Source organism: Equus quagga, chromosome 16 (genome assembly GCF_021613505.1).
Source record: "Equus quagga isolate Etosha38 chromosome 16, UCLA_HA_Equagga_1.0, whole genome shotgun sequence".
In the NCBI taxonomy this organism is placed as follows: Eukaryota; Metazoa; Chordata; class Mammalia; order Perissodactyla; family Equidae; genus Equus; species Equus quagga.
The window spans coordinates 75,815,850-75,833,140 of NC_060282.1; the positions used below are offsets into that span (position 1 = coordinate 75,815,850).

At 41.5% G+C, this 17,291-nt stretch overlaps 1 protein-coding gene across 1 annotated transcript in view; it reads right to left on the minus strand.

Annotated features, from left to right (window-relative positions):
* Positions 1-2,909: 2,909 nt before the first annotated feature.
* The window catches only part of TPD52 (tumor protein D52), a 207,529-nt gene continuing 193,147 nt past the window's right edge, over positions 2,910-17,291 (minus strand). The window contains exon 7 of the mRNA XM_046641875.1: positions 2,910-3,332. Coding sequence (XP_046497831.1) covers positions 3,164-3,332 — 169 coding nt within the window. The 3' untranslated portion in view covers positions 2,910-3,163. The remainder of the gene's footprint in view (positions 3,333-17,291) is intronic.

Below are 17,291 nucleotides of genomic sequence, written 5' to 3' on the forward strand. Positions count from 1 at the left end.
TTGAAGCTGGGTAAGCAGGGTGGTGCGAACATAAAGATGATAAAAGAGTGAAGAATTGGGAGTCAATGGGTTGGAGTCTCAAAGATTTTTGAAAAAGCGTTCATTTGGGCACACAAAATTAAGAGAGCAGAAAGGCTTGAAATTCAGATCTGGGATTTTTGGAGTGTGACCTTGGGAAGGGGTGATGTGCAGACTAGTTTCCAAAGATGACGCCAACAATCCCTCTCATCTCATTGGGCCTTCTACAACGTGACAGCGCCACTCCTGGACGAGGAGGTGGAGTCAGAGTCCTCGCCTCTTGAATCTGGGCCGGGCTGATGACTTGTGTACAACCAGCTGAGGGAAGCAAAGCCACGTGACTTCCCAGGCAGGCACAAACTGTGTAGTTTCTTTCCGGCTCTCTTGGAATGCTCCCTCTGGGGAAAGCCAGCCACCATGCAACAGTCACACCACGCTGACTCTACCGTGCAGGAGAGGCCGCGTGTAGATGCTCTGGTTCACAGCCAGCTGAACCCAACCTTCTAGCCCCCCCGCCAAAAGGCCACACAAGTGAGCGAAGCTGTCTGAACCCTCCTAGACCAGCCAGCTGGGCACCTGAGTGACTTCAGTTGATGCCACAAGGAACAAGATGGCCCAGTTGGACCCCACCTGAATTCTTGCCCTACATAATTTGTGAAGTATGATAAAACGTTTGTGATTTGCAAGTCTCCATCCTCTGTCTGGGCCTCTCCCAGGGACTCCACACCCATACAGCCCACGGCTTCAGAACACCTCCACTCAGCTGGCTAAGAGGCGTCTCAAATCTAACATGTCCAAAACAGAGCTTGCCGCAGTCCCCTTACACCTGCCCTTCCCCTCCTGGTTAACTCCTCCGGTGGCCCAGGCCACAATGCTCGGTGTCTTCTCTCATTGCACTCTTGATCACATCCTCCATATCCAGTACGTTAGGGGTACCATTGTCCCTGCCGTCAAAACAGTCTCAGACTGCAACCCCTCCTCACCACCGCCCCTGCTACCACACTCATGCAAGCTGCCATCGCCTCTCGCCTGGATTCCAAGTCTCCCACAGGTCTTGCTGCTGCTGCCCTTGTTTGTCTTCAGTCTACTGAGGGATCCTGCCAAAATGTCAGCGTATATCCTTCCTCTGCTCAGAATTTTCCAAAGACCTTCCACCTCAATCCAAGTAAACAGATGCCGAAATCCATAGTAGGACCTCCGAGGCCTCCCTCACTTCTCCAGGTTCATCTTCTGCTCCTCTTACACTCAGCTACAATGGATTCCTCCCTATTCCTTAAACTGGATGAGCACAGGCCTGCCTCAGGGCCTTTGCACCAGCCGTTCCCTCTATTAGAATACCCTTTTCAGAGACTCATGTGGCTAGCGCCCTCATTTCCTTCAGATACTATTCAAAAGTGAATTCCTGGAAACTAAGTACAGTGATGGATGTTAACTAGACTTACTGTGGCAATCATTTTGCAATATATAGAAATATGGAATCATTATGTGGTACTCCTGAAAGTAATATAGTGTTACATGCCAATTATACTTCAATTTTTAAACAAGCTCTTAGAAGAGCTTTTTCTAAATACTTACTATATCAGTGGAAAAATAAACAAAATTACACATCCAAAAAAAGTAGAAAAAAATTTTAAAAGACAAACAAAAACAAGTATATTCTTCTGTGAGGCTTTCCATTGACATCACACCTAAATTTCAACCTGTCACACTCTGACATCTCATAACCTCATTTTCTACCTTATTTTATTTATTTTTTTATTGAGATATAACTGAGATATAACTTGATATTAGTTTCAGGGGTACCACCCAATGATTCAGTATTTGTATACATTGTGAAATGAGCACCATAGTAAGTAGCTAACATTCATCACCATATATAGTACAAAATTTTTTTTCTTGTGATGAGAACTTTTAAGATCTACACTCTGAGCAACTTTCAAATATACAGTACAGTGTTATTAACTATAGTCACCATGCTGTACATTACATCCCCAAGACTTATTTATGTCATAGCTATAGGTCTGTGCTTTTTAACCCCCTTCACCCATTTCACCCTCCCCTCTGGCAACCACCAATCTGTTCTCTGCATCCATGAGCTCAGTTTTTCTGTTTTAGATTCCACATATAAGTGAGATCCTGTGGTATTTATCTTTCTCTGACTTATTTTACTTAGGATAATGCCATCAGGCATGCTGCCAATATTGACACAAAGGGCAAGATTTCCTTCTTTTGTATGGCTGAGTAATATTCCATTATCTACATACGTAACACATCTTCTTTATCCATTCATCCATCAGTGGACACTTAGGTTGTTTCCATGTCTTGGCTATTGTAAATAAAGCTGCAAGGAACATGGGGGTGCACAGATCTTTTCAAGGTAGTGTTTCCATTTTCTTTGGCTAAATACTCAGAAGTGGAATAGCGGATCATGCGGTAGTTCTATTTTTAATTTTTTGAGGACCATCCATACTATTTTCCATAGTGGTTGCACCAGTTTGCATTCTCACCAACAGTGCACAAGGGTTCCCTTTTCTCCACATCCTTGCTAACACTTGTTATTTCTTGTCTTTTTGATAATAGCCATTCTAACAGGTGTGAATTGATATCTCATTGTGGTTTTGATTTGCATTTCCCTGGTGGTTAGTGATATTAAGCATCTTTTCACGTGATTCTTGGCCACCTGTATATCTTCTTTGGAAGAACGTCTGTTCAGATCCTCTGCCTTCCCTGCTTTATTTTTGTCCTTAGTATGTATCACTGTCTAACATACCATAGACTTTACTTATTTACTGTCTATTTCCTCCAGTCCAAGTAAGCTCCATGAGGCAAGTGATTTTGTCTAACTTGTTTACTGCTGTTTCTTTGGTGTTCAGAACAGTGCCATGCATACAGATAGCACAAGAAACATATTTATTGAAAGGGAGAATTTCTCAGTACGGTTTACACTACCCCAATCCAAGGAAAGAACGGGTATAAAAAAGGGGGCAGGGGAGACACAGCTAAAGAAAATTCTAACAGGTAAGAGCTATAATTATAGTTTCATTTGTTATGTCTTCTTTCAATCATTTATTCATAATTTTCCAATCGAGCTCTTGATGAATATCTGTGTTCAACGAAAAAGAAGTGAACACTCAGCCAAGTTCCTCTATTTCTCACAAGGCTCCTCTCTTGATTTGGAGTCCTTACTCTCCTGGAGTCCTAAGAGAATCGCATCAGCCTCAAGGAGAGTCGTGTCCGTCGTGGCTCCCAGGAACCGGGACGTGAGTTCAAGATCTAACAGCCGCAGCCGGACTCGGGTTCCTTTCTGGTATTTCCTAAAGAGGAAGAAAAAAAATTCCATGAATTCTTCACATCATAATATGGACAATTAGTTTAAAGTAAAATCCAAATTCTAATTTTAATTTCTGTTGGCTCAAGAGAAAGAAGTTAACACTTCTTTTTCTAAAAAAAGTTAACACTAGTATCTGAGAAATTGTTGTTTTTAACAGAAAAGTAATTTAGTTGTATCAGAATTTTCATCATAAAGCTGCCTTCAAAGATTTTATAAACAAAATAAAAATGTATTCCAGACTGAAATTCAAATAAGTCGGTTCTTGAAACTGACTTTTCAAAAAATATGCCATTCATTTTTAAAGTCAGAGAGCAGCAAGGGGAAAAACAGACTTCCAGATACATTTTTTTCTTCTAAAATTAAAATCTTTTAAAGTAAATTTTGCAAAAACAAAATGGAAAAAAGTCTAAGTGCACGTCCTCAGTACTAGGGACTGACGCACCGTACCTGAAGTGGGGGCTGCTGTGGCGCGCCGCCGGCTCCCTGCGCTCAATACAACACCGAGCGTTTTCTAAGACCAAATTCAAACTGACACTCATGTGCTTTCCTTCCTTGATCAACTATTTTAAGAATTTAATCGCAACGTTATGAAAAGGTATGGGAGAGGGGAAATACTGCTATTGGTTTAAAACCACAAATCTTTATATACCTAGATATATACTTCAAGTACTTTAATTTTAAAATCAAAATAATTTTATATAAACAGAAAATGAAGAAACAAAGTTCTCAAAAAAAGTCACTGGAAAATGATTTTGGCAGACATAGAACAGACAGTCTCCACACAATGGCTGACTAGCTATTCTGGAAGAATTTAGAAGGGGTCAGAAAGTAAACATTTAGGCACTGTGACTTTTATTTTTTTCAGTTATTTTCCTTTCTGATTATAGAAGTGAATGACCTTTTCTAACATTTGGAAAGTAACGAAGCCAGTCACAATTTCCAGTCCTTCTGCATGTACATTCACATACATTATATACGTGTGTATACTGACAGCACAGATCATATTTCCTTTGTTTAAAAAAATTAAAGAGATATCCTGGAATATTAAGTGAGGCATAGCTTTACGTTCTTAGAAAACAGCAATTATAGGACATATTCCACTCGCATTCACCACGGGGAACACAGGGTGAGTTCCCAGACAGGTGAAGGCGGCCCGTCTCCCCCTCACCTGGAGCTCTAACTGGTTTCTCTTGGATTCTTTCATTTGTCCTCACAGCGACTCAGTGATTCGTTCGATCTGCCTTGATTCATGTTGACCCTTCCTTCCATCCCCTCTCTTGAAATGTCCAGTTAGTTATCAAGCTTGGTTCATTTTTCAATGCATGTATTCCTTGAACTGAGCCCTTCAAGTCTCCCCATCCCGAGCTAAAGCCTGAGGCACGACATGACCTTCCCAGGGCTCACCCTTCTGGTCCGCTTCTTGCGAGGGTGCAGATCTGGTGTGCTTGAGTGCAAATGGCCGAGTGTCACCCCAAGTACTCCTCTGCACCTCTGCTCTGGTGGAGCGCTTCCTGAACTTTCTGTCTATCTAAATCCTCCTGCTTCTTAAGTATCCAGGGCGAACGCATCTAACGCAGCTCCTGAGAGCCTCGCATTCCGTGGGGCAACATGAAGAGTGTCATTCGACTTCCCAAGGATGACAGAGGCCTTGCGGTCACAGCTGCGGATGCAAACCTGAGCCCTGCTACCTACTAGTTGGGTAACACCTCCTCATCTGTGTAACAGAGATTCCACTTGGCAGGTGTGCTGGGAAGGTTAAACGGGATAATAGCTGGAAAACGCCCAGCACAGGAAATGCACACATTAGTGCTCTGCACTTACTGGTGTCGGTTATCCATGTAAACCTCTGATTTCTCATTAGACTGTACGTTCCCCCAGATCTGGCGCTGCATTTCTCTCTGCATCCCTCCAGTGCCCATGCAGCAGGTACTCAAAGGTCCATCAATAAATTAACAAGACGCTTGTGGAGAAAAGTCACCAGGTCACGGATTATCTGGAACCTCCGTTTCCCCGGCTTGAGCAGCTGTGTGGACCGGTACATTTACATAACCTCTCTGAAATCTGCTTGGCACAGCGCCTGGGCACAGGGGTGAAGAAATGCTAGTTCTCTTCTCCATCCGTTGTTCATTGTCGGTTTGTTTCTTTTTACTTATTTTTAGGAGCATTACTCATAGGTGGACTATAAACTAACCATGAGGAGGGAAACAATGACTTTTCATAAAAAGAGTTGGTCACGTCACAAACACTTGGGACAAAAGTTCTGGGCCCAGTGACACCGAGGAGGAAGCTCTCGGTGTAAATGTTCTCATGCCACACAAATGCTAGAAGTCTCCAATTAAAGAGTAAAACCAGAAACACCTGCGTGCCGGGACGCGCGGTAACTTCCGGAAGGCAGATCCCTGTCCCCATGTTTCGAGGCAGGAGCCTCTCATAATACAACTGCTTTGCCTTCGTGTCTAAAAACTACAGAAATTCCGGAAATTATCCAGGGAGCTGGTAAGGGAGATGAGAAGCAACTGCAGGCCCTGATGCGTGCTGAATGAACGAAGCATCCCCAAATGCACTGACTGTGCACTAGACAGAATAAAACCCTCTGGAAGACCCTCTGACTTCTGCTATCAGAAGCAGCTCTTTCTGCTTTTATGGCACTTAATTTTTTCTTTGTATTATAGCTATTTCAACGTAGGTGCTATCTTCCCTAGGGACCGTAAGCGACGGGCAAGGATTCAGTCACGCCTGTGCCTCTGACAGGCCCGAGACGAACGCGTTTCACTGAGTGTAGACGTTTGAACAGTGGTGTTCACGCTTCTGAGGCCATAGAAGCACCTGGGGTGCTTGTTTAAAATGCAAATGGGCGGAAGCAACCCCAGAGAGTGATCTGGAAATGTGGGGTGCGCCTCGGGAATACGAGTTTTCAACCAGCTCCCCAGGTGACTCTGGCGCAGTCTTCTCTGGTCACCACTCGGGAAAATCTGGCCTAGAATGACCTTTAAGGTGGACAGTCAGATGCCGGAGCACAGGCCAGCCTGTGCAATCCCAAAGGACCAGTAAAACAAGGCCCTTTGACAGAGCTGTGACCTCACCAACCTTCAAGAGTAACACATGTTTTCCCTGAGTGATGACAGAATCTTTTAGGGTAATTCAGAAAGACAAAAAAAAGTCAGGCAATAACAACATATAATACAGAAATGCACCTAAAAGGAGTCCCTTCCATAGACCCACTGACAGCCTGGAGCTGGCTGCCTCTCCTGCACACACTGTCCGTTCTGTGACATCCAGGACACAGAAAGGTCAGTGACTTTCTTCCTCGACAGGAACAGCAGCCATACAATTAATGTGGAGTTTAGCCTTGCTTTAACTTTGAGACACTTTATTACAGGGAAAGAACGAATGAACGAATGTATTTCTGAGAAGGGCCTTTCTGCCAGCGTAATCTGAGGAGGACCTTCAGTATTGCAGCCTTCGATAACCACTTACATTTCTCAGTCTTTCCATTTGGATATCCATTGTTCCACATAACAAGATTTAAAATGAATATGCCAGCAAACCCTTCCCAGATTGTTTGTGCAGTCTTTCAATGGTTACTTTATTGAGAGATTTTGGCCTAAGTATAAAAATACAGAGGAGGCAATACGGTGATGAACAGTGTGGGCCAGGTGACTAGATGCCTGCCCAGCTCTATCACTTATAAATATGCAACTCTGAGCTAGTTACTGTATCTCTCTGTTTCAGTCTCCTCATTTGTAAAATGGGGATAATAATTATGCCTTTCTGCTAGGTTCTGGTGAACTTGAAATGAGTTAACACATGCCAAGCCCTTATAAATGTTCAATAATGTTAGCTATCATCATCAACCATCATCATCCTCATCACTACCGCCAGCATCATCACTATCATCAAAACAAACCCAGTGACACCTGGTACCCTAGTGTTGGCGTGATGGAGAGAACAAGGGCACTCCCAGTTATCATTCCAGCTACAATTAAGTCAACAATGGATGCCTGCAGAAGGTAAATTCAGGGGTGGAGTTTGCTTTCAACATTTGCTTTGATGCAAATCCTACTTATTTTAACGGTATAAGCATCCCTCTCTTAAAATATATCATAACATAAGTGTTCTACGAACATGAAAACAATTTCTTTGGAAATGAATGTTGAATTTCCTTTGAGGATGTGAGGCAAAATAGCACTGAACAAAAGCAAGCAAAATTCAGAGAACCACACATTGAATGGTCCACATTTCCCAGCACTGAGCACAATACAGCTGGAAATAAGAGAGCAGCCTCAGTTGTCAGTCAGGAAAGGGTTGCGGTGATTTATCTGCTCCAGTTGCTTTCCCATAGCGGCTCAGGGACGACCGAGGGGCAGGCAGAGCCGTCTCACTTCACCTGTCCCCTCTCAGCCCTGCCTCTTTAACTCTGGATGCAGTTAAGCCTTTTGTGAACCCACTTTATTTCTAGCACATACCACTTCTTGGAAGGGGGAGATAACGATTTCTGTGGGTTCATCATTTGTTCTTCCAAGAAGCATTTTTTTAAGCTTCTTTTAAAATTTACCATTTCAATAGTAGACTTAACTTCTGACCTAATCAACCATCTCCCCTCTTGATTTTATAGACCTGAATCTATCTTTTCTGCCTTCTTTCTATAATGAGATTTTATCATTCTTTTATTTAACTAGTTTTTCCTCATTCCTTTGATTATATCAATGGACTCCTTCTTCTAAACATGCACAAATGCCCATAAACATAATTTTGCTATTATTTCAAGGGGCTCACAGATTGCCTGAAGGTCACCTATGGCCCTCTAAGATTAAGAAGTGTCGCTCTAGATTTTAAGTCCGTTTATCTTTCTCATTTCATCTACATAGCATTACGGCCTTAAGATAATTATTTCTTTTGTTTTATTTCCAATGCGTTTGTTAAGGAGACCCACGACTTCACTGAACAAATTCATAGGGCCAATGCTCAAAGCCACGCAGCCTTATTTTCCCATGGATATAAACAAAAGTCCATAATAGCTGTAAAGAAGGAATTTTTCTTTTATCATCCTTGGTCACTTAATTAAGTCTGACCCTATAAGGGATGAATAGGGACAGATGTTAAAAGAAGAATTAGGTCCACAGCAGCATTATATTTTCAATTTAAAAAATACGGAACAAAAAGATAAATCAATAGAATGTATCCAACAAAGGAACAGGCTTAAGATGATGATCTTAAGAGGCTGGCTGGGCCACTGTCTTGAGTACTGGGCCCACCATAAAGCACAGGTTTTGTAACATGTGTTGGAAATGTTTAGAGGTGCTTTTTGATCGTCACGGTGACCAGGCTGACATTCAGCAGGGGTGGGTGGGACGCAGACATTCTGTAATGCACAACATCTTCTGCACAACAGAGTTGTCCTGCCTCTGTGGCTAGACATTGACGTGGGGGAAAAACCTGCTAATAATTATCTAAGCCCACAACTATGGCTACTAAAGATAAAAATTTTTTTAAAATAAAAGTTGAGGTATACACTAAATTCCCAAAATGCGATTCCTGTATAAATGGATGGAAGATTGACTGTGTTCACAATGTTAGCAAGTGTTGTTCACTGTTTCAGAAAATCACAGCCCATAAGCAGCACCACCATTCCATTTCTGTGTTTTGCCACGTGTGTTAAATGCACCTTCTTTACCGTTTAACTTTGGCTTCCTCTTGGCACTGGTAGGAGATTAGTCTCCTCTATGCCAGCCATCTGAAATATATGACTTACGTTGTAACCTTTCAATGAAATGCACTGATAAAAACTTAATTAAAATATCAATAACACTAAAACACTGCCGCCCAACAGAACTTTCTGTGATAATGGAAACAGTCCATACAACGTGGTTATCCAGCACTTGAAAGATGGCTCAAGAATTGAAATATGACTGAGCAACCGAATTTTTAAATTACATTTAATTTTAATTAATTTAAAATTTACACAACCAGAAGGACCCACAATGAAGACTATACAACTATGTACCGGGGGGCTTTGGGGAGAAAAAGGAAAACAAATAAAAAATAAAAAAATCTAAAATTTAAACAGCCACATGACAGTGCAGCTCTACACAATTTCAAATTGACAATAAAATGGTAAGAATACTTGTCCCACAATATATAAACATACATTGTGGCAGACAGGCTAGTTTTACAGGAAAAAAAGCACTATGAAATAACTTATTCTAATAAATCACAACTAATAATTAGATCAGCAATAATAATCAGATCTGTGTCTGCCATGACTAACTCCTCACACATTTATTTTCTGCTACTTTTTGTATTCTTCCTCAAATCTGTGTCACATTGTGCTAGACACACAGCAACCGGACTGTCTTATCAGATAGTTAGAGGTTGACATTAAATTCTTCGTAAAGAGAACTTCCCCCATGTCACAGATAGAACATTAAAACACATGGGAGTAATGTCACTTGCCTAATGCCACCAAGTAGCATGAGAGGATTCACAGATTTTTTTCCTCCTCCTATTTTTATGTTCTCAATTACCTATGACTTCTCGTAAGAACTGTAAACTTAAGCCTTAAAGAGTGGTAAGAATTTACCACTTCATACAGACTTATAATGTCTTCCCTCTGAAATAAAATGTAAGCCATCCAAATAAATAAATAAATAAACAAATAAAATTGCTGCCATCCAACTCATTATTTTAATTCTTCCCCATTAGAAAAATCGTTACTTTCAGTGGTAACAAATAATGAATTAAATTATCAGAAAAACATCTCCACAGCTTCATGCAACGTTGCCTATTTTTTTTTTTCACATCTTAACTAGGAAAAAACCCCCAGACAGTTTTTCAGAAATCTTATATGTTTCATACTAAAACCACTGAAATACTAATGTCTTGAAAGGCAAATAGGATGTCTCCAGTGCGCATATTCAAAACGGAAAAAGCCTGTGTTTTTACCACGTGGGGGTTTCTTTCTTTTAACTTCAAGTGCTCGCTCTGCCCGATCTCTGTGAACTCCAGCCTACACGGACTCTCTCCCAGCCTGCCCCAGGACCACGCTCCTCCACTGTGCACTTTCTCAGACCATATGCTGCAGCAAATGAGCCTGCGTGTCTGAGCTGTTTAGGAAAAGGGCAATTAAATCTGGTTTTGCATTTCTGTATTAAGGACGTGGTTTAAAGACCTTCCTTTGGAGAGGTTTTGGACATTCTTTCCACAGAGATTCTTTAACATCTGTCAGTGCATGCTAGTGATGGTTCTCACAGACTTAAAATGGAGAGAATCTCTGACTAGTTCTTTGATATAACTATATGAAATAATACAAAGGCGACAGATACAAGGCTTAGTGTCAAAAGAGAATATCGTGAGGAATTCTGACTTTGCTGCTCAATTTAGATGTCTTGCCATAAAATCATAATTCTCAGAGGTTTTAAAAATAGTTCTTTTGAGGGGCTGGCCCCGTGGCCGAGTGGTTAAGTTCGCGCGCTCCGCTGTAGGCGGCCCAGTGTTTCGTTGGTTCGAATCCTGGGCGCGGACATGGCACTGCTCATCAGACCACGCTGAGGCAGCATCCCACATGCCACAACTAGAAAGACCCACAACGAAGAATATACAACTATGTACTGGGGCGCTTTGGGGAGAAAAAGGAAAAAATAAAAAAAATCTTTAAAAAAAAAAAAATAGTTCTTTTGAAATCATTAACCATCTGTTTCCATCCCAATAAGATAAAATACTTTAGAACTTTTTCTGATTTTATTACATTCCTTATTTAAAGTTTTTAGAAGTAAATTTTTCTTTTCTTTTTTGAAGAGAAAACATTAAAATATTTCTGATGGTTTATATAATTAACGCTAATTTGTTTTTTCTAATTCGTACAAATGTTCACAGTACTGTTTATCTATATGAGGAGCCAGCATCTCGTCTGTGTGTCGGGGAGGGGGTGACGGGTGGGGGCGTACCTGTACTTGAGAGAGAGCTCCAGTGAGCATGTGGGGATGTATGTACTTTGTTCTTCTTTAAATGAACTGTCTGGGCCTCAAATTCCTCATCATTAAAAGGGACAGTGTTAGAACAGACCTAAGGTCTTTTGCAGTCCTATGATTTTATTCTCCTTTTACACAATTTTCAGTCTTTAAAAACTGATATAGAATGATATTAAGTGCAAAATTGGTTAAATATATATACAAAATGCAAAAATTTTAAGATTTTTTATTAGCTGTATAAAATATTGTTATAGCATTAAATATTCAATTAACAAGTGGACCTTTATATGCAGACTACTTGGTGTATTTTGAATTTGCCTCACTTTTTCAAAAAGTACCATCTGCCCTGTCTCCTTGACCTCTCCAGCCTCGAGCTTCTGTAAGATGTCCACATCCAGCTCTCTCACCACTGTACTATCTGTACTGAGCTATCAAGACAGCAGCCATGGTTAACAAAATAAAGGTAGAGGGTGCGCCTAAAGTTCCATAGCCTCCAATATTTCCACTCATCGAAATTTAAAATACAGCACAAATCTAAAGTCCTAATTTATCATCCCGGGTCATTAGAAGATGCAAATGGAAAACAAAAATTATTATAATAACCTCTGCTACTCAATTATTACCAAAAGCTCTTTGTAAAAAGCTCATGATTATCCCTTTAACAAGACCATATAGTATGTGCCTATCAACTAGGCCAAAATAAACAACGCATAGCAACTGGCAACCTACATGCCGTCACTGGAATGAGCAAAGGATATTGTTCATAAGACCAAACTGCATTTGCTCAAATTGCAATCATCTCGGATAAGGATTTTAATCTTTTCAGCAATTCTAATATAAACATATGATTTTGTTTTTCCTTTAAACCAAGTTCTTTTTAACCTTGCCCTGCTGGTTAATATTTCGTGCCACCACAAACAATTTTCTCTCTTGTTCAAGCATTGATTTATTTTATGAAATGTGAAAATGGACCATTTTTAAATATCCAATAAATGACTCTACTTTTTAATAATGCAGAATATGCATATAACATAATACATTATATATGGCATCAATGATGACAGTTATAATCTTTTCTCAGAGTTAGAAAATAAGATGTGTTTTATTTAGGGAAAAGAAAATTCTATCACCTACCAACCATATCAAGTGTATTTTTATAAAAAGCAAAATTTCTTGCTGGTCAGAAAATGAATATATATATAATTTCCCTAACAAGTGTAGAAAGTCAAAGTTAGAACTGCATGTTGTTTTTCCATTATGAAAACTAAAGAGATTAATATATATTTTCATCTAAACAAAGGGATGAATCATTTTAGGTTGGCCAGATAAGGTTTATTGCAGTTAAGGACATATTTTCATGACCAGAAGATTTTCCTTTGTTTTTAAGATTTTCTCTTTTTTCCTTTTTTTCCCCAAAGCCCCCCGGTACATAGTTGTATATTTTTAGTTGTGGGTTCTTCTAGTTGTGGCATGTGGGACGCCACCTCAGCGTGGCCTGATGGGTGGTACCATGTCCGTGCCCAGCATCAGAACCTGTGAAACCCTGGGCCGCCGCAGCGGAGCGTGTGAACTTAACCACTCGGCCACGGGGCGGCCCAACCAGAAGATTTTCAAACTCACTTCCACAGTGCTTGAAAACCTAACCCGTGCTAGCCTACCCAAGGGTCAAACACAGCTTGAAAATTCCTCTGCGGCAGATTACCTCCTGATCAGCTTGTCTGAAACGTTGGCAATCCTGTCCTTCGATGGAAGGCCTCTGGCTCCAGATTCCCAACGCCCTGCACTTTCGACCACACTGACAGAACAGAGTTCTAAATTCATGGGACCAGCCTGATTTCAGAATTTTCTTTTTTCCTTTAATCTTCTTTCTGCCTCTCTAAAATAGTTACTTATTAAATAAGCATTGCTGAATTTGCTACAAACACCTACTCAACATCTGTGTGTGGCAGGGAGACGTCAACAGCAGAGAAATGGTCTTGTCCCCTCGCAACCCGAGGAGGCGAAAATGGAGTGAAAGGCCATGTTCCACCAGTTCCCGTGGTGGGAGGTAGGACTACTTGAGCAGGTTGGTCCTGATTCTGTGCCCTTTCAACAGGAGAGGAGACTTCGTCAGATGCCTTTCGGAAAGCCAAACAAACACTTCAGAGACTCTTATCACAGCGGCCTCTGTGGGCTGGCAAGGGTCAGAGAGAGAAGTCTGTCATGAAAACTCAGACCATGTGCAGGATCCACGCAAGCCAGAGTGTCTTAAACAGCCCCTCGTAGGACAAGACAGTGTAAATGAAGGGAGGGGGAAGGAGAGGAGGAGGGCCAGGGGTGGGGCGTAGATTCCTATCACCTGCTGACAAGGCTGAAGACCCTCAGGGCCTGGAAAAGAGCTTGCAACTTGACATTGACAGGCCCTGGCTGATATCTGACCTTTGCACCTGTAAGTCTGGGTACATTTATGAAACAGCCGAGTTCCTGCCCTTTATGAAAAAGTGAGGGCACTGAAGCCTAGAGCAGCTCTGTGAAATTAAAAATAAAAAAGGAAACCAACTACACAAGTACAGAAAAGAAAGTGGTTTGAAGGCGCTTCAGGAGATAAGGCGTTTTGGACGGCGGCGAGTTCAGGAAGAGTCAACGATGTGGTTTTGCTCCCCAAAAGTTAATATAATTTTAGGTTGAATTAGTACAAGTATATATTCCACATAATAAAATATGTAGTCCACATAATAATCCCAATCTCCTTCACTTTTCTGACCATATCCAGAGTATTGTAATCCATCTGGGCAACACAATTAGAGGGTCACTGATAAACGGGGTCTACCCAGAAGATGGTGAAAGAATCTTGTCTTACGCTGAATGAAGAACTTAAGAGAAGGAGGGACTTAGCAGGTTGAAAGAAAAGTAGAAAGAAGATAACGGTCTGAAGACTTTGAAAGGCTTTAATATTAAAGAGGTAACGATATTTATTTTGTGTGCCTATTTCGTATGCCTCCAAAAAGCAGAAACAAGAAAAATGAGTGGGAGTTATGAGATGGCCGACTTAGCAGATTCCAGTGTAACAGGAGGAAGAACTTCTGAGAGAGCTGGCTGGAAAGGGAATTGGTTGTTTTGCGTATTAATGAAGGAAGTCACGGGGAATTTTCAAGACAGATGACCGCTGTGGCAATGATGGCGTTTGAATTCAGTAAGAGCTGAATTAGATGACCTCCAAGATTCCTTCCATTTCTAAAATTTTATGATTCTATGACTCAGAATGCCTGTTAGGTCTTCCAACATCAGGAATCACGAAAGCTGAAAAGCAAGTTTAAAAAGAGCAGCCAAACAGTCAGCAGGTAGGTCGGGTATGCAGTAAAAAATTTAAAATCAGCTCCCCTTTAAGTCCGCCTTTCGTCTCTTAACTCTTTCAGACCACGCAGCACGGTGCTCTCATTAAGGACTCACCACGTCGGTAGGCATCTTGACTTGTTTCCAGATAGAAATATCTGTTCTGTGTGACGAGCTTATTCATTGGGCTCAAATCTGAAACTAAAGATGATTCTTGATGTGACTGCTGGCTGGATGGCCAGCTAAATTTTGTTCAGATAGAATGCACACTTACATTGAACAGGAGAAACAGATGTTTTACCACCTCTATGAACCACTGCCCTGCGTAGGCAATTTCTAAATGACTCTCTTCTAGTGTACAAACGAGAAAAAGAGACTTCAAGAGGTCAAATATAGCTCTCTTTGCCTGTTCCCTATGCTACTCTCTTTAATAACCCTACGTTAACATGAACTTCTGAACTTGCCCTTTGGAGCGAGCGCTGTGCCACCGTATACGCGGCAGGCATTCCAGAGATGTTCGTAGGTTACAGTAAATAGATATTCTCAAATGTGATGCAAAACTTCTGCAACTGGGTCTGTAAAGTGGGGGTGTGGATTGGACGACTCTGCATTCTACCACCGGTCACAGGTGCTCCTTAACCCGGTTTCCAATCGCAACGCTGCGTCCACTTATTTTAAATCCTAAGCAGCAGTCGAGGTGTTGACAACGTGTTACTCGGAAGGCTGCAAGCACCCCCTGATCTCTGGGCCCTTCCATCCAAACAGGAGTGTGACCACACAGTGACCAGGGCGCTTATGCTCAGCAGGGGATGATGGTTTCGCTTCGGGTCTGAGAAAAGAAACTGTTTCTGAGCAGACTGGTATCTAGGGTGACTTTGTTCTAAATGCTAATAGGGTAAAATATTGTCAAGAGTCAAATATTTTTGGGATAAAATTCTGCAAAAAAAGGAAATATTATATACTCCAGAGTGTCTGAATCAAAATCAAAGCATCTATTTCTGATTTAGAATTGTTAATGAACGTTTTTTGTTTGCTTTTGTTTTTTTTTTAGTAGGAGATTGTGGCCATTTCCTTAGGATTAGATAATAATACTATTTTAAAGCTTTTACTACCCAGAAAACAACATTCAAAAATTACTAAAATTCCAAAAGAACAGTGTTAGGTTAGCATTTTGACTAATATAACAATCTCTGAATAAATTCTTATGCTTTTAAAGTAAAGCTGTTAAGGGTAGAATAGTGATTTAAAATGTTTTCCTTCACTACTAAAAAGGGATTAGGGTCCCCAATAAGAGACTCTCAACCTTGATGAGCATTCCTTCCCCCTCCTAAACTCTACCTTACAGAGCTTTATCTGTATCTAGCCTTCCCTCCCCATATAAATGGACTTCCTGAGTCAGTGCCTACAGAATGGGCGGGAAAGTTCAAGATCCCAGAGCCTGCCAAGAAAAGGTGAATGAACAGCAGAATTCTGTTCAGAGAGCATATAAGATGTCATATTAATAGCTAAAAAAAAGCCATAGTTTACTGGTTTACTGGTCAGAGATAACTAAAACCTTGGATAACATAACTGACAGTGTTTACGAACAATTCTGTTCCCCAAGTTACTCCTTTTCTATGAACAATTCTATGATCGTTATGTAATCTTGGGCAAGGTTATCTTTACTGTAAAACAGGAACCACCACAGTACCTACCTCCTAGACTGCTAGGAAGACTGTGCGAGAGAACGCATAGAAAGGACTTAGTAAGTGCTCAGTGAAAGCCGTGATTCAGCAAAGAAATAGTTCAGGCACATCACTAGCTACTTTCTGTCGCAATTACTGTGGGTCTGGCTGTAAGGCTTACTGGGCTGGCCAACTGACTTGGCAGGTGAGTTGACTCCTGTTGGGGATGGACAGCACTTGACAAAGTTTTCAAAGATGTCCTATTCAAAGAACTTGGCTTTACCTTTTGATGGATATCAGTTAGCTAACCTACTGGATAAGCAACAGCAGCTGGACGTTTGAGGAAGTGTGTTTCTAGGCCTAGAGAGCCTTTCTGTTGAAAGCAGAGCCCCTGCGACTAAGGATACGGGAAGAGCACAAGAGCCTGAGGAAGAAGAGCCCAGCACGAGTCCTGCCCGGGTCTAGGACTCCAACCTGTCAACCTGTCCATTGGTTCTTTCATTCATTCAACAAATATTTCTTAAAGGCCCATGTGCGGCAGGTGTTGTTCTAGGTGCTGGAGTCACCAGTGTACAGGAAAGACAGGGTCCCAGCACTCAAAGAGCTTAAACTGTGGCAGGGAGAAAAAGACAATAAACAAATAAACAAACCAGATAGGAGTAAGTGCTGTGCAGAAAATGAAAATCAAGTGATACGACAGAGAGGGATGACATTACACTGGGTGGTGAAGGAAGGAACCCCTGAAGAAGCAACATTTAAGTGGGGCTCTGAATGACAGAAAAGGAGCCAGCTGTGCAAAGTGGGTCAGAGCATCTCAGACAGAGGGCCAGTCAGTTCAAAGGCTCAAAGGGAGGAAAAAGTTGGCATGTCTAAAGAAGCAAGAGAAGGCCAGTGAGGCTGGAGAGCACTGGGTGACAGGGAGACAGGTGGGAGGCGGAGGTCAGAGAGGAAGGCAGGAGGCAGGCCACACCGTGCTTCACACACCAACACACAAGGTTT